Source organism: Tripterygium wilfordii, chromosome 3 (genome assembly GCF_013401445.1).
Source record: "Tripterygium wilfordii isolate XIE 37 chromosome 3, ASM1340144v1, whole genome shotgun sequence".
In the NCBI taxonomy this organism is placed as follows: Eukaryota; Viridiplantae; Streptophyta; class Magnoliopsida; order Celastrales; family Celastraceae; genus Tripterygium; species Tripterygium wilfordii.
In genome coordinates this window covers 9,273,380-9,298,064 of record NC_052234.1, presented here as the reverse complement: position 1 = coordinate 9,298,064, position 24,685 = coordinate 9,273,380, and the positions used below count along the sequence as shown (strand labels likewise).

The 24,685-nt window shown below is 37.2% G+C and overlaps 4 protein-coding genes across 6 annotated transcripts; 1 reads left to right on the top strand and 3 right to left on the bottom strand.

Moving 5' to 3' along the window:
• Positions 1-3,852: 3,852 nt before the first annotated feature.
• Positions 3,853-5,082, bottom strand: LOC119994358 (putative methyltransferase DDB_G0268948). The gene is made up of 2 exons (XM_038841225.1): positions 4,782-5,082; positions 3,853-4,641 (listed from the first exon to the last, which is right to left on the bottom strand). Exons 1-2 carry the CDS (start codon positions 4,929-4,931, stop codon positions 4,003-4,005), a joined length of 789 nt encoding a protein of 262 aa, XP_038697153.1. The 5' UTR covers positions 4,932-5,082; the 3' UTR covers positions 3,853-4,002.
• An 843-nt stretch (positions 5,083-5,925) lies between these two features.
• Positions 5,926-7,216, bottom strand: LOC119994342 (putative methyltransferase DDB_G0268948). The gene is made up of 2 exons (XM_038841224.1): positions 6,933-7,216; positions 5,926-6,792 (listed from the first exon to the last, which is right to left on the bottom strand). The coding sequence occupies exons 1-2, from the start codon at positions 7,080-7,082 to the stop codon at positions 6,154-6,156; spliced, it is 789 nt and encodes a 262-aa protein (XP_038697152.1). The 5' UTR covers positions 7,083-7,216; the 3' UTR covers positions 5,926-6,153.
• Positions 7,217-10,999: 3,783 nt separating this feature from the next.
• Positions 11,000-13,270, bottom strand: LOC119992599 (lycopene beta cyclase, chloroplastic-like). Its single transcript, XM_038839378.1, has 2 exons — positions 13,097-13,270; positions 11,000-12,876 (listed from the first exon to the last, which is right to left on the bottom strand). The coding sequence occupies exon 2, from the start codon at positions 12,831-12,833 to the stop codon at positions 11,319-11,321; it is 1,515 nt and encodes a 504-aa protein (XP_038695306.1). The 5' UTR covers positions 12,834-12,876; positions 13,097-13,270; the 3' UTR covers positions 11,000-11,318.
• Positions 13,271-14,004: 734 nt separating this feature from the next.
• LOC119992580 (L-galactono-1,4-lactone dehydrogenase, mitochondrial-like) lies at positions 14,005-23,629 on the top strand. 3 transcript variants are annotated; one of them, XR_005466412.1, is made up of 8 exons: positions 14,005-14,772; positions 16,119-16,369; positions 17,181-17,366; positions 18,075-18,495; positions 19,393-19,533; positions 19,995-20,168; positions 22,147-22,523; positions 23,114-23,629. XR_005466412.1 is itself a non-coding variant. In XM_038839357.1 (7 exons), the coding sequence occupies exons 1-6, from the start codon at positions 14,125-14,127 to the stop codon at positions 20,151-20,153; spliced, it is 1,806 nt and encodes a 601-aa protein (XP_038695285.1). In that variant the 5' UTR covers positions 14,005-14,124; the 3' UTR covers positions 20,154-20,168; positions 22,147-22,741. The 3 variants fall into 3 exon arrangements, 2 of the variants coding, with proteins under 2 accessions (XP_038695285.1, XP_038695295.1); XM_038839357.1 differs by lacking the exon at positions 23,114-23,629 and having other exon boundaries at positions 22,147-22,741; XM_038839367.1 differs by lacking the exons at positions 22,147-22,523; positions 23,114-23,629 and having other exon boundaries at positions 19,995-20,331.
• The last annotated feature ends 1,056 nt before the right edge of the window (positions 23,630-24,685 follow it).

Sequence of the window (24,685 nt, the reverse complement as noted above, 5' to 3'; positions counted from 1 at the left end):
TGTTAGGCACCCCACAACTCCCTAAAAGGTTACCTAGATTGATCTATGTGCTTTTTCTTGAAAAGTTGTTTGGTCCAATATAAATGGTATTTTGATTTGAAAAGATAACATTAATTAAAGCATAGGCAGGAGCTGAATGTCATCAAGTCCTCCTCCTAATTAGCTTTAATTTAATTACCATTGGTTTTGCGAGTACAAATGATACCTTAATTTGAAAAGATAACATAATTAAAGCCTAGGCAGGAGCTGAATGTCATCAAGTCCTCCTCCTAATGAACTTTAATTTAGGTATCTAGTAAATTAAATTACCATTTACATTTTGTTTAAATAAGGATAGCACAATTAAAGTCTAGGCAGGAGCTGAATGTCATCAAGTCCTCCTCCTAATTGACTTTAATGTAGTATCCATTAATTTGTTTATGTGAAAATTTGGTAAAGACGCGGTTGTTGAATTGACGGATTTGCGGAAAATGATCTATGCATACAATTCTAATATCCATTCTAAACATGCATCCTAAACTAATAACCCCTAACATGCATACTAATCAATTTAAATATGCATAAATATAAATTACACTACTCTACACTACTTTTCATTATTTTTCCACTATACTATTACATGGCTTACATTTACAAGGATATACATGCCCAACAAAAATAAAGTAAAAAAATATACAAATAATAAAACATAAAGGTAAAAATACACATATAAACATGGCCTATGGAGCCCATTAACTGCTCAAGCCCGGTCCAATCTCCAAATGAACTCTCCGACCCAAGACCAATCAAGTCCGGCCCATATAAAGTCGAGCCCGGTCCACATTCAAAAAATCAAACAAGATAAGGGTTAAAATGGTGCTCAAATACCATAGAAACTCAAATCAAATTAAACCCATATACCCATATATACACACACACATTATATGTACATATACACGTACACCATATATATATGCACACACACAGAGGCATACATATATGCACACACGCTATATATGCATACACCATATATATATATACACACACATATGCACCCAGAACTTGCTATACACACACGCTATATATACATACACCATATATATATATATATACACATATGCACCTAGAACTTGCTCCATCAATGATTTGAAACAAGAATTTCAGAAATCAACTCTATTCTGAATCAAAATCAGAAACCGAAATCAACAAGGAACTCCATTCTATTCAGCAATGTAAACCAAAATCAAAAAAAACTTCAAAGCAATTATCCCACAGAGATGCAGAATGACAAATATCAAAAAAACCAAATCTATCCTTAACATCAAAACAAGAGAAATAGAAACAGAGACTGAACTTGGCATCAACATATGTAACTTCATGGTTCAAAAAGGGACGCCAAACCCATGCATCTATCAAGCATTAGAACCCTAACATTAGAAACAGAGAGTAATCTCGGCATTAATACCCAAGCAAACAAAAGAAATTCCAGCCAACAAGCGGACAAGACATCGGTGAAGCAAACCAATAAACAAACAAACAAATTCCGATTCCAAGCAAACAATTGATCAACAGCAATCAAACAAGAAATCAGTGAAGAAAATAGAGTATGCTTTAATGGAATAGAACCGGATGAAAATCCAAGCAAAGAAAGAAATGAAATCTAGTAAATCGCTACCTTTCGAGAACCAAAAGAAGAAATCCCTTTCTTGCTTTCTCCTCTCTGATTTCTTCAACTCCTGAAACTCCTTCAATTTCTTCTCCTGTGCGATTTCTTCTCTCCTTCCTTTGATTTCTTTGGTTTTTTTTTCTATTTTTCTTCTTTTCTTCCCCGACTTCCCTTTTGTGCCGCTGAATCCCCCTATTGTTCTCCCTTTTGTTTTTTTTTTGTCTCCTTTCCTCTCTCCCGATTTCCTTCCCCTGTTCTTGCTCTCTCTCTTTTTGTTTTTTTTTTTCTTCTTTTCACACCAAAACCCTCTTGTGCGGCAGCCCCCCCTCTCACAAGCTTTTTTTCTCTTTTTTTTTTTTTTTTCTTCGGCTACCCTCTCCCTTTTAACTTATCTTTATTTTAAAAAATCCCAAAATGCCCCCAAAAACCCTATTTTCCTCTCCTTCTCTAAAACCCTCAAGACTTACATTTTTGTCTTTTCCTTATTTTTGTGAAACCCTAATAAAGGAACCACCTTTCCCTCTTAAGGATTTTCTTTTGTTTATTATTTATTTAATTGCCCTATTTTCTAGATATTTTCTAGGGTTTAGTTATATTGGGCTTGGGTTGGAATTTTTATGGGCTTATGGTCCAAGAAATAGGCTTTAGGATTTTTTGCATGCTTATGGGTCCAAGAAACAGGCTTTGAATTTTTTGTGAGATTACGGGCTCCAGAACGGGCTTTTGAATTATTGTTATTATTATTGTATTTTTTAATTTCATTAATTAAATTTTATTTTTTATTATTATTTTTTTGGGCCGGACGAAAACCGGGTACTACAATCTTCCTAGAATCGACATCTTCAAAATACTATAAAAGGGGACCCTCCACCATAGGTAAGTGATTCCAAACTCTTGCATTTAGGCGTACGCTATAGCAATTTGAGTGAAGAGAGCTCTGACCGAGCACCCTTCCTTTTTGTCTACGTACTAACTTGAGTGTCGGAGAGGTCTCCGGAGCACACCTCGGGCCCCCTAGCTCACGTGCTCTCTTGTGTAGATTTGTGTTGGTTCATACATGATCATCCTACCCTCGGTCTCAACACTCTTGACGTCCTCGGAATCGGAGAAAGTTTTGAGCGACATCACTAGTATTCTCATTCTCTGGGGTTTAAGTAACAAGGGTAAGAAATTAAACCAAATCAGTCGCAAGAAAATTCATAAGTTAGTTCATGCTTTCTAATCCAACTTGTACAAAATTAACAGGAAAAAATAATTTGTAACCAATTTTCAATAGTCAACAGAAACAACAAACATGAATTATATTCCATCACAAACCAGAAGACTTACATTTATGCACAAATCGAAATCTCAAGCGTATGCTATGATCACTTGAAGTAGACAAATCTGCATTCAACAAAGAGTCGGTATGTAAATCCAGTGGATTTGGGGAGGGTGTATGATTCAAACCCACAACCTAATGGGTAGGTGATCTCTTACATGCAATGTGATTGTTGTTCAACCAATGACTCACTTGCGAAGAGAATAGAATTTGACGGAACCAAGAAGACACTGCACGAACCCATGATTTATAATTGCTTTAATCTTGGACGTTGTTCTCATTTATTAATGTTGTGGCACAATTCGAACCACACGCGACTACTGACCAACATAGGAGGAGATCATTTGAGGCACATATAAGTAGGGGCGGTAAAACTTCGTCCGGTATGGAAGACCTAATTTGTTTGACCTAAATTAAACCAAATTTGGACGTAAGTTATATTTTCAAAATTCAGATCCCAATACAAATTTTTTGTCCGTTTAAAATTGGGTCAGAGTCCAACAAAGAAATCTTGTATGGTTTACTTATCCGAACATTATATTATTATCCGACTTATTTGTCTAAATTTAAACCAATCAAGATTTGGTCAATCAAGTACGTTCGAAATCCAATCTGGATTAAAATCTAAACATATAAATATTTCATAAACATGTGATGTTGTCCAATTCAGAACCAACTCGAAACCAATTTTTTTGCCACACCTACATACAAGGGAGGCCACAACTAGGGAAGCAAAAAATGGTTCTTCGTTTTTTTTTGGGTCCTTGCTAGTTTTGCCAGCTTGCGCTGGCATGAAATCAAATATTCATTATTCTGGTTGATTGGATTTTGGGGACATCCATTATCCTTAATTGATAGCGCCTACTCTCTTTTTTTAAAATCTATATGGTCATTAAATTCGTTTCATTTGGGAAATTTTATTATAAAACCAGGAATGGTCCGAATGGAAGGAGAAAACAAACAAAGTTCTCCAAACAACAATTACTAGTCATTACATTACATCTTATTAGCTTTTGCATTGACAGATTGACTTAAATTAGTTCCCCACTCTTCCAATCCTCAGATGAACTGGAAACTTGACAACCTTTTTGTTACACCCATCTTTGCTCCAAGCAACCTTGAAATTTTCAATCAAATCTTCCTTCAAAAGCTCCACTCCCTTCTCTTTAGCCTTCTGATATGCTGACCAAGACCTTATGTAAGTAAAATACTCCTCCAACTCCATCACTCTCTCTGTCACAAACTCAAAAGGCCCTGTGCTGTCTAAACCATCCACCGCCTCGAACGGAAAATCGACCGTCCTATACTTACCATCAACCAATTTTCGTTGAGGTTCCCAATAAGGATTAGAATCAACGGCGTAGAATGGTCGGAAAACTTCGTCGACAGGATCGTTGACCTCCGGAACTGTGTAGCACCAAGCAGCAATGACTCCATTGGGTTTTTTAAGCACCCATTTCACTTGTTGGTAAAATGTTGGGAGATCAAACCAATGTAAGGCTTGAGCAATGGTGACAAGATCAACAGTTGATTCTGGTGCCACGATTTGGGATAGTTCAGATAAGGTCATGGTTGGTGGGGTTTCTTGGTACCTCACGTTGGGGAGTTTTGGTGCAAATTCGAGCTGTTTTTGGCTTGTGTCTGTGCCTATCACGTTCTTGTAGATCAAAGATAGCTGAAAAATCACGTACAGTGAGACTGAATTAGAGAACCCAACATCAATCTGATACAAATAGCTAATTTTGCAACAAATAATTGGTTTTCAGTGCTCTAATCGAAAAGGGTAATCGATAATTTCCAATTAAGGGGACTGACAGAGCGAGCAGCCTGGCCGCTGCCGGTGCCGACATCCCAAACAAGGTCGTGAATGGGTGTCTTAGAAGCAATGAAGTCGAAAAGCTCCGGTGGGTAACTTGGCCTGGTCTCTGCATATTGCTTTGCTTGCTTCAAGAACAAATCTGCCATTTGTGTTTCTTCTGGTTTTCTCCAATAATTTATCTAGATGAGATGATATGGTAATGGTATGCTATGCTATGGAAGTATTTAAATCCATAAACAGATTGGATGAGCGTGCCCGGAAAGAAATCTTTGCGGAAGCAAAAACGAAGTTTTGTTTGTGAATTGAGATAGCTTAGTGGCCATTGTTGACCATTGAAAAAAAAAATACGGGACGTCCTATCATATGTGATGGGAAGAAAAGGTTTCTTTCTTCTGTTTTTTTTTTTTTTAAAAATTGTTTTTACGAGTTACATATCAATAATGTTATTTAATGCTGAAATTTAAAATAATATGATTGGAGGAGTAAAACATTCTACTGCATTTAGAGCAATTGGGATGGTGTAATTTTTTATTGAGACCAACAAAATGTATTGAAAAATGTGTTTTGTTGATGTGATTGGATCAACAAAATATATTGGTGATTAGGTCCTCTACTTAAAAGCGATTATTCAATTTTTGAATATAACTTTCAAGTTCAAGAAGACTGGGCCGGCCAAGTCCAACCCAATTTAAAGTGTTTTAAATACAGACAAGAGTTCATCATACCTACAATAAGAACGACCTCATCAAATACGAATTTAATAATATTCATGAGGGAAATTGAAGAGAATAGAATTTTTTATTTTTTTTGAAATAGGGGTTTGGGGAGGGGGTAGAATTTGAATCCACAACTTAATGGCTGGGTGATCCTTTACATACAATATGATTGTCGTTTAACTAATGACTCACTTGCGAAGAGAATAGGATTTGCCGGAACCAAGAATACACTACACCAACCCCTGATTTATAATTGCTTTAATGTTGTACGTTGATCTCATTCATTAATGCAGTGGCACAATCCGGGCCACACGCCACTACTGACCAACATAGGAGGAGATTATTTGAGGCACATACAAGGACGGCCACAACTTTCTATATGCTCAGCTTGCGCAGCCATGAAAGCAATATTCATTATTCAGGTTGATTTGGATTTTGGGGACATCCATTATCCTTAAATCTTGATTGACAAACTTTCTATATGGTCATTACATTCGTTTCATTTGGGAAATTTTATTATAACACCAGGGATGGAAGGAGAAAACAAAGTTCCCCAAACAAAAATGACTTGTAAACAGCAATTACTAGTCATTACATTACATCTTAATTACATTACATCTTATTAGCTTTTGCATTGACAGATTGACTTAAATTAGTTCCCCACTCTTCCAATCCTCAGATGAATTGGAAACTTGACAACTTTTTTGTCACACCCATCTTTGCTCCAAGCAACCTTGAAATTTTCAATCAGATCTTCACTCAAAAGCTCCACTCCCTTCTCTTTAGCCTTCTCATATGCTGACCAAGACCTTATGTATGTAAAATAGTCCTCCAACTCCATCACTCTCTCATTCACAAACTCAAAAGGCCCTGTGCTGTCTAAACCATCCACCGCCTCGAATGGAAAATCGATCGTCCTATACTTACCATCGACCACTTTACGTTGAGGATCCCAATAAGGATCAGCATCAACGTCATAGAATGGTAGGAAAACTTCGTCGACATGATCGTTGACCTCGGGAGCTGTGTAGCACCAAGCAGCAACGACTCCATTGGGTTTTTTAAGCACCCATTTCACTTGTTGGTAAAATGTTGGGAGATCAAACCAATGTATGGCTTGAGCAATGGTGACAAGATCAACAGTTGATTCTGGTGCCACGATTTGGGATAGTTCAGAGAAGGTCATGGTTGGTGGGGTTTCTTGATACCTCACGTTGGGGAATTTTGGTGCAAATTCGAGCTGTTTTTGGCTTGTGTCTGTGGCTATCACCTTCTTGTAGATCAAAGCTAGCTGAAAAACCATGTACAATGAGACTGAATTAGAGAACCCAACATCAATCTGATACAAACAGCTAATTTTGCAACAAATAATTGGTTTTCAGAGCTCTAATCGAAAAGGGTAATCGATAATTTCCAATTAAGGGGACTCACAGAGCGAGCAGCCTGGCCGTTGCCAGTGCCGGCATCCCAAGCAAGGTCGTGAATGGGTGTCTTTGAGGCAATGAAGTCGAAAAGCTCCGGTGGGTAACTTGGCCTGCCCTCTGCATATTGCTTTGCTTGCTTCAAGAACAAATATGCCATTTGTGTTTCTTCTGGTTTTCTCCAATAATTTATCTAGATGAGGTGATATGGTAATGGTATGCTATGGAAGTATTTAAATCCATAAACAGATTGGATGAGCTTGCCCGGGAAGAAATTTTTGCAGAAGCGAAAATCAAGTTTTGTTTGTGAATTGTAATGGCTTAGTGGCCATTGTTGACCAATTAATAAATTAAAAAAAGATAATTACTAAATACACACACTTTTTTACTAAATACACATAATAAAGTCAATATTGGAGGCTTTGACTAGACGTACTCAGGTGCTTTGCTTTACTACCATCAAGACTGGACCCCACCCAATACGTATTGATGACTAATTGCGGGGATGGCTGCATGATTGACGTTGAATATATATATATATAAGATCTTCCCGACTCTAACTAAAACTACGAGAGCTGGGCTTTGTAATCTCCCCACTTGTAAAGCATAAATAAACTAAATTGATCATGTATTATTTGCCCCTACACATTTTTCTCCTTGTCACAATATGACCCCTTTTTCAGGATGGTGTTGTGATAACTTTTTCCTTAAATTACCAATATTTCATCCGACATAAATTGTCTTGTAAATGAAGGAAATGGCTTAAAATTTGGTCATTGTACAATGTAAGTTCGAGTAAATCTGAGAATTCTTAATTGGTTAGTTGTCAATAGCCACAGACTATGTGACAAAGGATTATCCTGGACTTACCTTCATCGAGGTATCAACGATAATTCTCAAATATCGCATAATAGAATGCGATACGATGAGATAAAATGCAATAGAAACAAAGACAGAAGAAACAAGCTATCTACTCTTAACGGTTAAAGCGAACCCTTTCATTCCAAATTCTTTAATTTGGAATGAATCAAATTTCCTCATGTAGGATTCGAACGTACGACTAGTAACTTCTATAAATGAGGAAGAAAATACTATGACGAAAATGATGGAGCTTAGACCTTCCGAGTCAAGTCGGAGAAAGTAAAGCAAGGTTTTGAAAGAAAGACCCTCTAGAGGCTTTGGCGGGTGAATTCATAATACTTCATAAAAACGGTACGAATGTCATGCTCCAATCGGCAGAAGAAGTAAGAAGATGTAGATCTCCGCATAGAAAAACTATGCATCAATATCTCATACCATATATATATATATATGGAAGAGATAAGAATGATTGGATAATCAACTGTCTCTTATTTATTTTTTCTTTTTTTAATCAGTGTCCCATCATGTTCTGTACTTGTACTGCTTTCTTTTCCTTTTTTTTTTAAACTTGAAGCTATAAAATATTATGAAAATTTTCAGAAAATTAAAGAAGCATTTGTATGAGGTAAAATAATCAACCAAATATGGTAGGCCGTTCATTATAAAATAAAAAAGAAAAAAGTAAAGAGATAGAAAAACCATTCCTATAAAAGAAGTCTCAGAGACAATAAAAGAATCTAAAATTACATGACAATTTACAAGAAATGCAATCCCAGGCAAATCACTTGCTTGTCCTAAAGGCCCAACCTCGAAATCACTTGCTAGTCCTAAAGGTCCAAGACCCAATATGCCACTAATCCACACCTGATTGAGCATCCACAGCGTATTTATGAGATTGTCTACTCGCGTATGGCCAAATATATGAGATTGTATTCACATTGGGTTTGATCCATACCCCAAGTGCGACAGATTGATATTAAGTTGTTCATGGCCAAATTATAGTATTTTGATATATATATGTATTGAATATTGGAATACCTAAGATTATGGACATATATCATTTTGATACTTATATTTATAACAGGGGTCAGATTAATTTGTAAATTGTATCTCTCATTGGGCTCTACAAGCTCACACTTTTATGTTTTAAAATATATTTTAAGATGATTAGTAAATTGAAGGTATTCCGCCCTTCTAGAAAGCAGGGAACACTGTTTGTAAAGTTGTTCACATGGAGTCAGGATATTTGAAAGATATTTGTAATATAATTTTATATTTTTGGAACATGATTTCATATTTATATGTATGGAAATCCGGGTAGGTGTAGGTGTTACACTATTATATTCAATTGACTATATAAAAAAAATGGAATATATAAAAGTGTGTATCATTTTATTTATTAAAAGTGATTGATTTAATAGATAGAATCGTACATATATGTATGTATATATATATATATCAATTGTAGTATAAAAAATGATAACTGACATATATGCGTACAGTGCGTTGAAATCAATGGATGTGTGCATTTAGTAAAAGCTGTGTGCATTTAGATGCACCACAAAAAAAATACGGGACGTCCCGTCATATGTGATCCCGTGATGGGAAGAAAAGGTTTCATTCTTCTATTTTTTTTTTCTTAGATTGTTTTTACGAGTTACATATCAATAATGTTATTTAATGTTGAAATTTAAAATAATATGATTGGAGGAGTAAAACATTCTATTGCACTTAGAGCAATTGGAATGATGCTAATTTTATTAGGATCAACAAAATGCATTGGGGAATGTGTTTTGTTGATCTGGTTAAACCAACAAAATGTATTGGTACAATGATATAAATTTACTGACTTGATTTTTGTGTAATACTCAGTATTGATTTTTATGTAAAAATATGTGTGTATATATGTTGGAGTGAGTCCCATTTTGGACAAGATTAGCCAACATGGGGGCAATCCAAACACCCTTCCCCCATGCTTGACCCATTAGATTTGAGACAAAATATCATTGTTGCATTGCAAGGTGAGTCCATGGGCCAACAAATTTCTAATTTCTAAGATTCATGGGCCATTAAATCTCACCCATGGCTAGTGCTCTTATCGCATGTTTGTCTCGCTTGTACTAAACACCCTATAAACACTCTACCCCTCGTCAGCCCCACCCTACCCTAGCCAAATTGTTGATGTGCGTGGGTCAGTTTAGCCACTCTTTGCTCTTCCATTTGATAGGGCTCCGATATCATATCAAAAATTCAAACCTCCCACGCATATCAAAATATTGCTAATAATCCAACATTGGTTGGGTCTTACCCAACCGAGTGATTTATAAAGCCTAGCAAATCTCTTAGATTCTTATTTGACAACAAAGCTTTTTCATAAGCTTAATGAGTTGGGCTTTGACCTATAGTAGATGGGTTTAGGAGGAATAAAGTCGTGCATGATCAATATAGCCATGAGAATAAGATAAGTCAAAACGGAAAATATTGTTATCATGTGTGGAGAAAATATATATTGTTATTGTGTGGAGAAAAGATTGAGTTTGTATGGAGGTGTGGATTTGTTGTGGAATCAAAACTGTCTTCTTCCTATTGGGTTGCTATCATCATCGTCATAGCATTAATCCAAAACAATGTTTGGGTCGCTAATATATTTCTTTGTTTTTGGCCGCCTTATGAATTCGTGTCTCGGAAAAGAAAAAATTGCATTGCTTACGCCCTCACATTATTGCGATTGGGTGAAGAGTTGGCTACCCATTTTGCTTGAAACCAATGTGAAGAAGTTTGATCTTTCTTCCAGAGGTTTTGGAGGCAGCCTCTATGGCCTCCAAAGCAGGGAAGCATCCAGGTCAGCTCGAAGATGATGGTTGGCTCACCGGGTGGGACTACCAGTCTACCATCGCTGGTATTCACGAGTTGGAGAAGACCGGATTCCGAGGGATATTGATGAACTCTGTTGCTGCTGCGCTGGTCGAGAACTTGTCTAAGATCACAGATTTTAACTATTCATATTCTTTCTATAATTTTAAAGCCGAGCTTATGGCCCTTCCTTTTACTCGTCCTCGACTGGAAGTTCATATTCTAATGGATTAGAAATTCATTTATTCTGATCTTAGCAATGATTTAAGTTAATTTATGTATCTGTTTAAATGAACACACTTTTGTACAGTATTTGCCATGGAGAAGCTTTGCTTCTTTCAGCAGGCACAAAGCAACCAAACCAATCCTAAAAGCAAACTTCTCAAGAAATTTAGAGTATAAGCCTATAAGGATTCTTCTTGTGGCTGTTACAATGATCAAGGTAACTTCTAGCTATTTTACAACCAGAACCTAATGCAGTTTTAACTGAAAAAAAAAAAAAAAAAAAACAAAGACTGATGAACAACCAAACTAATTTTCTGTAGAATGCAAGACTTACAACAACGAAGCCGGAATATATCCGAAAACACTTCTCTGCCGCAAGAAATTTCCGTAGACCATGAAGACGCAGATGCATCAACCATATCAACATCATGCAGACAGCAAATGAAGCCTCAATACCTTAATCACCATCACGTATTAAGTTGCCAATCATGTTAGCCAGAGGAAGAGTTCCCTTTGCCATAATCTCTATTCTAGAAGTGTTAGAGGCATGACTGAACAAAGAAAGTCCAAAAAATATAAGCTCAGGCAGAAACAGTCGAGAGGACAAGAATCCATGCCAATATCGAGGTTCCAGATCGAAGAACGCATTAAAAAACCTTCTTGTGCCTTGTAAATCGAGCTTGAGCAGAATGTCCATGCCAAAACAGAAGAATTCTCTCTGTCTCCTCCTCTCGATGGGCCATAGATTTTTCCAAACTTCTACTGACAATTCATCACCTGTAAGCTTCCTTTCAGAACCAAGGTACTGAACTATAGAATTCGCAACAGTGGGAGCAGCTGCAAGAGTCCTAGCTACCATATACCCAGTTGATGGATGAACCATACCGGCTGTACCACCAATTCCAACAACTCTCTGAGGGAGAACAGGGAGAGGCCCACCCATTGGAATCACACAATGTTCATCTTCTTCAATGCTCTTCACTTTTATGCCCAAGTGCTTTAGTCTAGCCACCATTCTTTCCTGGATATCCTTCATGGGTAATCCTGGCCGAGCTACGAGTGAAGTTTCTTCCAGAAATATCCTGTTTTTTGAGAAGGGCATTGCATACAAAAAAGTAGGGATCTTACTGTTCCTTTGTTTCAGTTCCAAGTTGTCATTCAGATGAGAATCTCTCCAGTCCATAAAAACCATTTTATCTACATCAAATGGGTGCTCTTCCACCTCCGCCAATATCCCATAAGCCACCTGGTAGCCAGGATTATAAGGCTTATCATACTGCACAAGGCATCTAGAAAAGCCAGTTGCATCTAGAACTACTGAAGCCTGTACTGTGACACCATCATTGCATATCAGCAAGGATTTCGACTCCTCATGAATGACCTTAATTACCTTAGCTTGGTGAAACTTAACTCCGTTGGATATGCATTTTTGTAACATCTTGGATTTCAACTGCTTCCTGTTCACCCTCCCATAAGGTCTACCAAGGTCTTTCTTGACATTGTCATCAATGAACACAGCAGCACCAGACCAGGTTGAATCAAGGCAATCAAGCAAGTCCATAGCCTCAAACTCATCAACCCAAACACCGTAATTGTTTGGCCAAATCAATCTAGGATAAGGGTCTATTGAACAAACCGAAAGTCCTGCCTCGGAAACTTGCTGGGCAACAGCGAGCCCAGCCGGGCCGCCTCCCACAACTGCTAGGTCTACTACAAGGCCCTTGGATGGGTCATACATGGGAAGTTCAAAATCCAGATTTTCTTTCTTGGTTTCAGGTACAAGCTCCAAAAGAGCACTACTGCTAGCTTTAACACACCCACTTTTACCCCTCTTGGGATATGACTTCCTTGAGCCAAACCTAAAGTTCTGGTTTTGATGCTTTGAGGAGCTCAAATTGCCCTCTTTCTGTAGAAATCCATGAACCTGAGGCAAAAATTCAAGCTTGTTGTGCGTCTTGAGTAACGTATCCATGGATTGCCGATAGGGGTTTCAACTACCTCTCCAAACACAAACTCTGTCAACAAGGCTAGTTAGAACTCATAAACAAACCCAATCTTTGCTTCAAAAAACTATTGAGTTCTCAATCAAAAACCAAACCCATGAAAAATCAGCCAAAATTAATTGCAATAACACCAAGATTATTTCCAATTGTGACGAAAAATTCTATCAAAGAACCGAAGCAGAGCTGAAGCTATCCACTGAAGTAACGGATATTATGAAATCGAATGACTCACCGCGAAGAAGAAAGATATTGCAACCGAGAAGCTGGAGTGGCAGAGAAGCTGAGGAGCACTCATTTGTGAAGGCAAAAATTGTGGTGGGAGTGGGGCTTTGAGACCTTCCATCTGAAAACTTAAAAGCCTGAAATTGACAGCAAAGAAATAAAGAAAAAAGATAATTAAATAAATATATTAACAAAAATATAAGTAACACAATTCAATGGATCCGTGCCGTTGGATCTCCTCCACTAGATGTGGTCTAGTGGAGTAGTGGGTGGTGGCTTGCGAGTGAGTAGTGACACACGATTACACGAAAACAATGAAGGGTATGTGTATCCCCTCTATACCTTTTATAATAAGTCTTTTTAGTTTTATTTTTTGTTAGTTTATATAGATATAGTCTACAATCTCTATTCTGTTCAATAAAAAATGCGTAAAGTTTTTTCCCCATACCATTTTCTATGAATATGAAATATGATTATTCTCATCTATTTGTTGTGATTCACAACATCAATTTTATTGGTGTGTTCCAGCAACATATATTTAGTACATAGTGATGGAGTTCTTAGATTGTTATGTGTATTGTTTTTGTTTAGTCTGTCTTGTATTTATTTTTCGGTTTTATAATTTATCTGATTGGGTTTGTAAATTCCTAAAATGCTAACAAGTCGTTATGGGTAAAATTTGCTATTATGGAATGAAGTGGTGGGTTTAACCTTTTTTAAAAAAATATGAGTTATCTAATTTTTTTTTTCCAAAGTAAAAATCAAATTTATAGCGATCAAAAATGAATTACCATATATTTCATGTTAAATTTAACTTTTGTTTGAAAAAAAAAAATATACCCTTAAATATTTACAGATTTATGATTTTTCCACATTTTTTACTGAAATGGTGCACCCGTCCGGTTCAACACTGACCTCCGCCGGATCCCATCAATTAAACCCAAAACCCTCTCCCCTTCGTCCTCTTTGCACTCCATGTAAAAGTATGTAACACTCGCTCTCACTCAGGCTCTCTACTCGCCGCTCAATTCAACAGACATGCTGAGGACCCTGTATCTCCGTCGATCCTTCCACCACCACCAAACCCTAACCTCAGGCTCCACCGCCAATGGTGGTTCCGCAGTCAAGTCCACTGGTACTCGTATCCTTCCTAACTCTAATCGCACATTTTGCACATCCCCCGCACCTTCCTCTTCCACCGAAGCCAAGGTCCGCAAGTACCTCGGATATGGGGCCCTTGTGATATTCAGTGGCGCTGCTACATACTATTGTTTCCCCGAGGACGCTATGCAGAAGAAGGCCCAGCTGTTCCGCTACGCTCCGATGCCAGAGGACCTCCACACCGTTTCCAATTGGAGTGGAACTCACGAGGTCCTAACCCGGGAATTTCACCAGCCGGAGAATTTAGTTGAATTGGAGAAATTGGTCAAAGAATCAAATGAAAAGAAGGCCAAAATTCGACCGGTTGGGTCCGGACTATCTCCCAACGGAATTGGGCTAGCTAAGGCCGGGATGGTGAATTTGGCGTTGACGGATAAGGTTTTGGAGGTGGATAAGGTGAAGAAGAGGGTGAGAGTGCAGGCAGGGATCAGGGTGCAGCAGTTGCTTGATGGGATTAAGGACTACGGGCTTACATTGCAAAATTTTGCATCCATTAGAGAGCAGCAGATTGGAGGCATTGTTCAGGTGCTGTTCAATAACTCTCTATCTCTGATTTTGCTGGAATGCATTGATCAACTAATTTTTCTCTAGCTATTGTAACTATAATGTTCGTAACCTCTTACTTGGAGATGGCACCCTTAGCAAACTCTTAATTAAATTCTTTTTCGTTAAAAAGGAAAAAAAGATCCAAAAACAAGAAATAGTGACACAAGCAAGAACTCACGCATTTTAAGTTGTTCCATTGTCTGATAAAGCTTCTTCTATGGAAAGAATAGTAAGCATTCAATAAAGTTACAATGCTAATTTTCTCAAACTTTTACAGAAACCCTAAATCAAATATATGATTATAGATACAGATCCCAGCTATACATTGTAATTTACTGGCTGTACTTTTCCTTTGCACCCCTAGCCTGTAAACTATAATTGACCATAGGCTCACAAAAAATTACACAAGTATACTTTTTTTTTTAACTCAGACATTAGTGTTACTCTCTAATCAAATATAAGCTGCATATTTAACTGATTATTCTTTCACTGGGACAATGTGACAAGTTGAAAATATACGCTAATGGTTGAGGACAGTTTAAGTGCGATTGTTGGTTATATTATCTTGAGGTTTGGACATCATTATTACTCGTTTGCTTCTTAGTGGGCAAATGGGTTTGAGTTATGTATTATTTGAGTTCATTCGAAAAAAGGTTACGTATTTTTTTAAATACAGTGAAGAAAATGATTGTTGATTGTGTTGCTTTATCAGCTACAGATAATGAGTCTCATTGTGGCGGAATAGCTCTAGCAATAAGATACATGGATGAAACAACCAATTGAAATTAAGCAAATGCGAATTAGGATTGAAAGAAGCATTTTCGATGCTGCATTTATATATAACTCATGGTTATATTCATCTCTGCCGTCTTAACCATTGTATCAAATTAAAAGTAATCCATCTTTAACCATTGTATCAAATTAATCCTAAGTTGTAGTATTTTTACTATGTTGTATCAACTCCCATCTTTATCTCAGGTTCATGACTATTTAAGGATCACGACATGACTTATTAGTTTGTTCTCACCAAGTTTACCTTGTAAATTGAAGTAGACATTGCATGGAGTCTTTCTTCTGTTTGAAAAACCATTTTAAGGAAGAATGCGTGAACATTTTTCACTATTGATGAAAAACAATAGAGTTCTTATTATTCACTTCAGTACGAATTTTCTTGTGCTCCAACAAGGGTTTGAAACTCATAAGTAGTGACAGTATTCTGAAACGGAAGTTAATGCACTTTTTAGATTGTGATTAGCAAATATTCTGTTGTAGCAAAACCCATTTTGCTTACTAGTCTAGTCCATCATTTCTGCATTTCTTTTTAGGTCGGTGCACATGGTACTGGTGCAAGATTGCCTCCCATCGATGAGCAGGTTGTTAGCATGAAACTGGTGACTCCTGCCAAAGGAACAATAGAGATCTCAAAGGAGAAGGATCCTGAGCTTTTTTATCTAGCTCGTGTTGGTCTTGGTGGCCTTGGAGTAGTTGCTGAAGTCACCTTACAATGTGTTGATAGGCAAGAGCTTGTGGAGCACACAGTTGTTTCAAGCGTGAAAGAGCTAAAGAAGAACCACAAGTTATTGTTCTTCCTTTTACTCGGTAAAACCATTAGTTATATTTCATCCAAAATGATGTAAGCACCTTATATGGTATGTTAGTTTGCAACTTGCAATGGAGATCATTGAGGCTGCTTCTTGAACAAAAAATTCAATTGAAATTAAGCTTGTGTTGACCTCCACTTCTGATATTAATGTTGCTAATGATTAGGATTATTTACTGATAGGTAATGATCAATAATTCCTACGCACACGGCTCCCACAATGGAGATGGAGTTGCTGAAGTGCAAGATGTTTGCTAATTTTTCTCCATAATACGAGGAGGTTGTTCTAGGATCTGGAATCATGACCTCTAGGATGATTTATTGATATTACAAGTTAAAACTTTCATAAAAGGTAAACAACTCCCATTCACAAGGCTCCCGCAGCGAGCTAGTCGGGGACATGCCTTCAAAGGCACTCTGGACCTCTAAGTTAAAACTTCTATATTTATTCTAATTCAAAGGCTTTTTCTTATTTTTTAGGATTATTGTGTGTCTGGTTATATGAGCTTTTCTATAGGTGTAATTCATCCCATTGAAAGTCATATGTTTCCCTGTTTTTCTTATAGACTTGTGATCGCTTTGTTCGAGACTTTGTTGCAAGTCCCATACTTTCATGGTTATAGTTGGAATACACGTCTTCTCCCTTTGTAACACCCCAACCCTTCTCTCTTCTATTTACTCACTGCCTTCGGTATGACCTGAAAGCTGAAGGCTTGAAGCAAAATGAGATAATTCATGAGCTCTGTTTGTTTCATGAGCTAAAACCTTCTTAATTTTCTTATTGCAGGAAGTTGCTTTCTGAGAACAAGCATGTGAAATATCTTTATATTCCCTATACTGACTCTGTTGTGGTTGTGACGTGCAACCCCATTTCGAAATGGAGAGGTCCACCAAAATTCAAACCCAAATTTACTGAAGATGAAGCTCTGGAGCATGTCCGAGACCTGTACAGAGAGTCTCTCAGAAAATATAGGTATGACTTCCGGGTCCCTGTTAATTTTATAATTCAGCTACATATTGGACTTGCTGCTAATTCTTTCATAGAAGGGCCCCATGGGGGGGGGGTGCCAACCAAGACAGTACAAGGAGAAGAAAATACAAAAAAAAAAAAGTTGCTGCAAGATAATCGAGAACATTAACTGATGCTACTATCATCTTGATATGAAAACCACAAACTCAGAGTGTTAAACAAGTCACCTAATGCTTTTCCTATCTGTTGTTACATGCCTTCAAAAGCTCATTGGTTTCTTTCCAACCAAAGTTTCCAACAGCAGAGGTTCGGGTACCGTTGAAATCAACTTCCTCTTCTCATTGTTAGTACATGCAGCTGTCTACGCCTTAAGTTCCTCTTCCAGAGATTTGGTTGGGACTTTTGCTATTTCAGACACAATTCCAAGGGAACTCTTTGCTATCAACATTACCATTTTTTAGAAGAAATCTTTACGAAAGCTTTTGACATTGAATGCACGCTAGAGGGTTTTGGTTTTTGAATTTCACTGTCATTTTTCTCGTATATACTTTCATACTGGTTGATATGTTTTAAACCTTGCTTCCATTTTTCTTTCTTAACTTTTGTTATTTCATCCACTTATTAGCTTCTTTATATATCACATTTATATTTCTCGTTTTTGGATATAAACATGTTTTTTATTTATTGATCCCGTGAGTTAGTCATTTGTAGGGCTAGAGAAATTTCTGGTCAACCTTTAGAAAATAAAGAACCAGAAATTGATCAGCTCTCATTCACAGAGTTAAGAGACAAACTAATTGCTCTTGATCCGCTTAACAAAGACCATATAATAAAAATCAATCAAGCTGAGGCTGAGTTCTGGAGGAAGTCGGAGGGTTATAGAGTGGGATGGAGTGATGAAATTTTGGGCTTTGATTGCGGTGGCCAACAGTGGGTGTCAGAAATTTGCTTCCCTGCTGGCACCCTTCGGAAGCCAAGTATGATGGACCTTGAATACATAGAAGAACTGAAGGAGCTCATTGAGAAAGAAGATATACCTGCACCAGCTCCTATCGAGCAGCGATGGACTGTTCGCAGCCAGAGCCGTATGAGCCCTGCTTCCAGCTCAGCAAAGGATGACATATTCTCATGGGTAATTATATCTCCCTCCTCTTTGCTTGCCTTTCATTTCATAGGCTTATTGGAGATTATAGAATGATATCTCCTTCAAAACAAATGGAGGATTCTTTATTATTTCGTCTTTCAAGTGATGGTATTAATACGAAGGAATGCACCAAGAAGGTATCTCTGTACAAGCATCTACCATCCAAACAATTTCTGATGTCTGACACTTCACTATCATTGTGACATTTAGCTCATTAAACCAGTTACATAATTACCTAACCAAGTATTCTTTAACATTTGTAAATTATTTCCCTTTTGTTCAAAAGCTCATCTACAGCTCCTTCCATTTGTGACTCAACTTCATAACTCCAAGCTCGGATATCTCATTGACCCCCTGGCAACCACCCAAGTGGGCCACCGAAGAATTTCTTCCATAACAGAAGAGGGCCATTTGCGATGTAGAGTGATATGTTTAATAATTCTTCATTTCCTTCACTCAAATGGCATTTAATAGCAAGTGGGGGTTTTTTTTTTTTTCCTTTTTTTCCCTTTGGAGGCTGTCAAAATAGTTAGGATATTCACCCTTGATGCCTCTGTAGAAGAGAACACAATTCTTCTTGGTAGTATGGTCTTCCATATGGCTTTCTGATGGAAGTGTTCCTATTCTTGAATTTCAAATGGAGTAAAGAGCATCAAAGCAGTTCTCAACATTGGATTCTTGGCATCAGATAGGAACTACTAAAATTTTGTGCCCGAGTGCAAATAGATTTACCAATCTGCCATATTCAGCAGACTGCAGTTAGTTTACTCATCCTACATTTGAATGTTGCCATGAAATTGGGCATTATGTTATTCACCTTATTGCAAATATTTCTATCAATTTGAATATTCTTGTACTCAAAGCCTATTTTTTGTTTTGTATCAGGTTGGTATAATCATGTATCTCCCCACTGTGAATGCGCGCCAAAGAAAAGATATAACAGAAGAATTCTTCCACTACAGGCATTTGACCCAGAGTCGATTGTGGGATCGGTATTCTGCCTATGAACATTGGGCTAAGATTGAGGTATTGATTGAACCTTACCACTGTGCTTCTTTTTCTCTTTTGTTCGAACTTTAAGAGATGATTTCATGTGTTGTCTCAAAGTCTTTTCTAATCTATTTATTACTATATTATTATTGTTGTTGTTGTTGGTGTTGTTTTTACATCTGATTTCCATTTCAACTTCTTTAAATTCTGGTATAATTCTGATGCAATGATGCCTGGGTTTTTTAAACATCACATGAAATATTGTCGAAATCAAGATTCCTCTGTTGTCATAAAATTCAGGAGTGTTGTAGTTTAACTTGAACATTAGACCTTTTTTCCTTCTTTCAGCAACTATTTAGACTAGTATGTGAAATCCATTACCCCTCACCCGGGCTCGATATTGGTGAATGGTGGTTACATGGATTTCACCTTAAATCGTGGATAAAGAGATGTTACTTTAGACTTTGTATCATTCAAATTCATTTGACTCTGTTCAGGTTCCAAAGGACAAGGAAGAACTTGCTGCACTCCAAGCAAGGCTAAGAAAGCGTTTCCCAGTGGATGAATATAATAAAGCACGACAGGAATTGGACCCCAGTAGAATCCTTTCTAACCCTATTCTGGAAAAGCTGTTTCCATTGTCAGATAACATTTGAAAGCATCCTTTATTGGTTAGTTTCTTCCTCTCCATTATTTTGAATTTTTAGTCCTTTTGTCAAAATTCTTGCTAGCATCTTTTGCCTCAAGATCCTGACTGTACATTAAATTGTTTGAAATGAGAACGATAAGATGTATATTATTACACCTGTGATGCATAATAAAGAAATTTATGTATGTGCTATTAGTTTGATTTGAAGGTTTCTTAAATTCCAGCCGCTCTGATTAGTTGGGTAAAAGGTGGTTACAAGGTAGGCTATTTCAGGTTCTGTTCGATTCAGTTTAAATAGAGAAGTCCATGTTGAGCCCGTTGATACTGACAACTTTTGAGACAAGGAATTAATTTAAATTGATAATATCAGTTTTTTTTTTTGGTCAATCTGTTATAAAATATCTGAAAAAAAATTCTCTGCTGATTCTTTTATATACTGTTTGATTGGAGGAAACTCACTTGGTCACAACCTACTTTGATGATAAATGAGTAGAAATAATTGTTGCATCCTGGGTGAAGGGTGAGTAGAAATAATTTTTTAAAATTGTGGGATAGCTAAGCAGTAGCAAATACATAAAAAAAAAAAGAAAACATTAAATTTAGATCAGATCATCGACTCTGCTAAGTAGTGAGTATTTAAGCTGATATGGTGGGAGGAAAGCTGAGGACTGTGGTAGTGAGGTGAACAGAAATGTTTAGTGGAGATGACGATGAAAATCAAGAACATGGCAATGTTGGTTTGGGGGAAATGAGGGAAGGGGGGAGTAGAGCAAGGGGATAATATACATGAATATTGGCATATTGCTGAAGTCTTTAGTTCCTTGTAGGTTCTCTGTGGCATAATGTTCTAGAACAAAAACCATTTTATTACAATATTAGACCACGCATAGAATTAGTAGAAGATTCAGACACTAGATAACCATTGCAGAGCATATTGAAATTCAGAAGCAAGTCTCGCAGAGCCAGCAGCAACATAGAGCAAAGAGGCTGCACGAGAAAATAAAAAAGGAAACCAGAGTTTAGTTCTGGGAAAGAAGGAAATAGAGAATTGGTAAGTGATTATATGCAAGTTTTGGGAGAGTGCCATCCCGAAGCCATGGAATTTAGCCTCTGGTACAATTTATGGAACAGGAAAGCATTCACACAATCCAGGCCATAAACTCAAAAGTTTTGTAGAGCAACTCCAACTAGTTGGTAGTAAAGGGAATGATAAAAGCACAGCTGAAAGCAGTCGAGTGGCTTATACAGCTGTATTTTTTTCCCGAGGGATGAAAAGGTGAAGGATTGGGACTTGGGATAACATAAATACACTAAAATCTGGAGTTGATCTGATGGTTTGAGCGTAGCATGTTTCGGTTTTGATTTGAGTTTTAATGACCATCAACCTTAGATGAGTTTTGCAAAGCTATGTGCTGAACCTTCGGTGTTAAAGGAAAAGTAGAGCCTCCACATGACTTTTGCCAAGAGTTGCCCTCGGAAAAGGTGAAAATGGAAAACAATTTATGGTTCTCACCTTGCATAGAAGAAATGGATATTATTTTTGAAGTTTTACGGATAGTCTGCTCAGTGCTCATAACTTGGTTCTAAATTTTAATCCCGGTTAATTAGCTTGTTCCAGCTTGTACCATGGAATAAAAAATGAGCCACAGAGGATCAGAAATCAATCTGTGATGGAATGAGAACATATATATTCCTAGGCTTATGGTGAATTGCACCCTTCAGGAATACGCACTTTTCTTCCTAGAAGGGGGTGGGCGGGAGGAGAGGGGACTGTTAATGCTTCATGCCTGAAGTAGTAATGGTCCACGATGCATTTTAAGAACTGAAAATATATGATACAAATGAAGATCAAAAGGAAACAGATGACTGATTTTTTTATGGTTAATACAAGCTGAAGATGACGTCTTATACAACAAACCTATTTTAATTAATTTACATAATAAAAGATAGAAGTAGAACAAGACACTAGGCAACTGACACAGGAATTTTGTTTCTTTCAGAAGTTCAGCAACATTCTTCGCAGAGCCAACAGCGGCATAAGGCAAAGAGGCTGCACAGTTGAGAAAGAAAAAGGGAAACAATGAAAATTAGCACTAGGGGGGGAAGAAAGAATGGTTTGTAATTGCCTTGTACTTTTTGGTACCCCTTTTTCTGGGTGGGAGGAATGGCTTTCAAAGCACTAACCGGATATTTGGATTTAGTGTTCCTTTCACTTATACGTATGATAACTGCAAAAACTGATAAAGGATTTTTGAGTTATTGACTTACCGTCCCTCAATGAAGCCTCTATCTGCTTTCTTTTTCATCCGAGGGAAGCACTTCTTTTTACCTGGCGCATTCTCAGTTGGATATCCTTGAAAACAAAAGAAGTACACATGTAAGTTCTCTAGTATCCCTTATAGCAGGATCCATATGTGAGTGTGTATGAGATAGAGATGCTGAGAGAACCTGCTGGAGGTTGATTCTGTTTCTTCTCTGGTTTGTTTATTTTCAAACAGAACCTATCAGACTATGATATACTGATGTGTCAAAACTCTTCTTAACCTATGCAAAGATGGGAATGTTGGTGGTAATCTGCCTCATATATTTATATATTTATAGACAAACATGTAGTCAAGTGGTAGAATTGTTGGGATGCAACCTAGAGGTTACTGGTTCAATTTCTAGTGACAACCTCCACATATTATGTGGGGTTAAGGTCTTGCTTGTCCCCGACTCCACCCACTATGGGAGTCTTGTGCACGAGTATTGTTTACCTTTCTAGACGCACTTACTCATTAGCCTATGATGGACAGAGATCAAGTATTTGATAGAGGAATCTCGACTAATCACAACCTTACTCTTCAAGTCTTCATTGTTTTTCATACTAGTAGCAGTTTAGAAAATAAATAAATTGGTTGATATACTTCCTAGTGTTCTTGCTTATCTGTCTCATGCTTTTTCCATTCCTTTTGCATCTGTCCATAGGTTGCCACTGCTACCTTTAGATAAGCATCTAAGATTGTTTATAAGATTGAGAGCAAACAGAGGGATGCTTTGGATACATTACTTGCAGAAGTGGAGAATAAGGATATTATGATGGAAGCATGAAAGAGACCTGGAGGAGATTCTCAATCTTTGTGAAAACATCTGGAGGAATAAAGTTCTATCTTACAAACATTGTTAGGTTAGGTTTTTGAGTAGATTAGATATAATTTATTTGCAAGTGTAAGGAATGATTGGTGAAGGCAGCATCTGCAAGATACTCTAGTTGTTGCTTAATTAGGGTAGTCAAGAAACTAATAACCCATTAGTTTTGGGCTGGTTCTAAGTTCTTAGAGATATATGGGCTTGAACCAGGTAAACCAGCCCCACCCACTATATATAGCAGCAATGTAAGGATTTCTTCTCAGCCCAAGATGAGGTTTATTCACAAATTCTCCTTACTAGTATATAGGACACCAGATGATTTTGATTGTTTCTTATCATCTAGCATGAAAAATAAGTTTTCTGCAACTTTAGTTGGGTTGACATTAGAACCGCATGAAATTGACCAGAATATGATCTGAGTGACCCAATTGCTGATATTCGGAACACATTTTGTGACCCAATTTGAAACCTTTTTCTTTCCGTGACCCAGTTGCAAATGATTATCTTTCAGTGTTCTAATTGAACTTAACCCCTTGTGATACTGAACCATCAATGAGAGTAGTGAATGTGTGTTAGTTGACGCGTCTCATTCAAAATTATTGATTTTGTGAAGACTGATTATTGTGCTTTCAACTTACATGAGATTGTCCCTCTCAACCATTTATCACACCCCCTATTCATATGCCGCACAATCAGGATTTTGTCTGCACAACAATCTTCTCTCCACTACAATCCAACAACAACAAATATGGTTCAGACATTAACTATCATCCGCTGGAGTTTTGTTCTTTTCTCTTTCACTATTCAATTTGATTGACTCTCAACTATCCATATATTACCGTAATTCCCCTCTTTTTTCCGATCCAGTTCCTCCACCACCACGAACTCCAGTTAGATTCAGGCATGATACACTTTTTTTAAAGCTCCTTTTCAAGTTAGTAATCTTGGTGGGCATTATTCTCTTCTCTTGTTTTCAGAATGATAAGTTACTACTGATAATACCCATTAGAGGAATGCTTAAGGAAAAAAAAAGAAAGATATTAATTGAAACGTTCTAAGGAGTATCTAATCTTTCTTATAATAAACTCCAATTTAACATAATCTATATGAATATTATTGGGAAGAATGGAGTTGGACCCACAAACCACAAGCCTATTGGGTTGATTTTGATTCTAATCCTATCATTTTCACTACTTTAGGTTAATAATGGCAGACATTAAATTTTGCACTAAAAAAGGGTAGCAAAGTAGATAATGCTCTGATGCTGATGCTTTCCAAAGAAAAGAAAAAAGAAAGTGCTTTATTTTTTCTGGCTAATTCTTGCAAGTTGCAACTTTACTTCAATTCATGAAAACTAGCCATTTTTCTGCTGCTTCTTTGGTTTTACATAGACTCCTAATTTCTTTTGTT

What these genes read in the sequence shown, in the direction of transcription:
- LOC119994358 (XM_038841225.1), bottom strand. Translation starts at nt 4,931, where the DNA reads ATGGCAGATTTGTTCTTGAAGCAAGCAAAGCAATATGCAGAGACCAGG. An exon ending in GCGGCCAGGCTGCTCGCTCT is followed by an intron (nt 4,642 to 4,781) that starts GTCAGTCCCCTT and finishes GTGATTTTTCAG; the next exon opens with CTATCTTTGATCTACAAGAA.
- LOC119994342 (XM_038841224.1), bottom strand. Translation starts at nt 7,082, where the DNA reads ATGGCATATTTGTTCTTGAAGCAAGCAAAGCAATATGCAGAGGGCAGG. An exon ending in ACGGCCAGGCTGCTCGCTCT is followed by an intron (nt 6,793 to 6,932) that starts GTGAGTCCCCTT and finishes ATGGTTTTTCAG; the next exon opens with CTAGCTTTGATCTACAAGAA.
- LOC119992599 (XM_038839378.1), bottom strand. Translation starts at nt 12,833, where the DNA reads ATGGATACGTTACTCAAGACGCACAACAAGCTTGAATTTTTGCCTCAG.
- LOC119992580 (XM_038839357.1), top strand. Translation starts at nt 14,125, where the DNA reads ATGCTGAGGACCCTGTATCTCCGTCGATCCTTCCACCACCACCAAACC. An exon ending in AGATTGGAGGCATTGTTCAG is followed by an intron (nt 14,773 to 16,118) that starts GTGCTGTTCAAT and finishes ATTTCTTTTTAG; the next exon opens with GTCGGTGCACATGGTACTGG. An exon ending in AACATTGGGCTAAGATTGAG is followed by an intron (nt 19,534 to 19,994) that starts GTATTGATTGAA and finishes GACTCTGTTCAG; the next exon opens with GTTCCAAAGGACAAGGAAGA.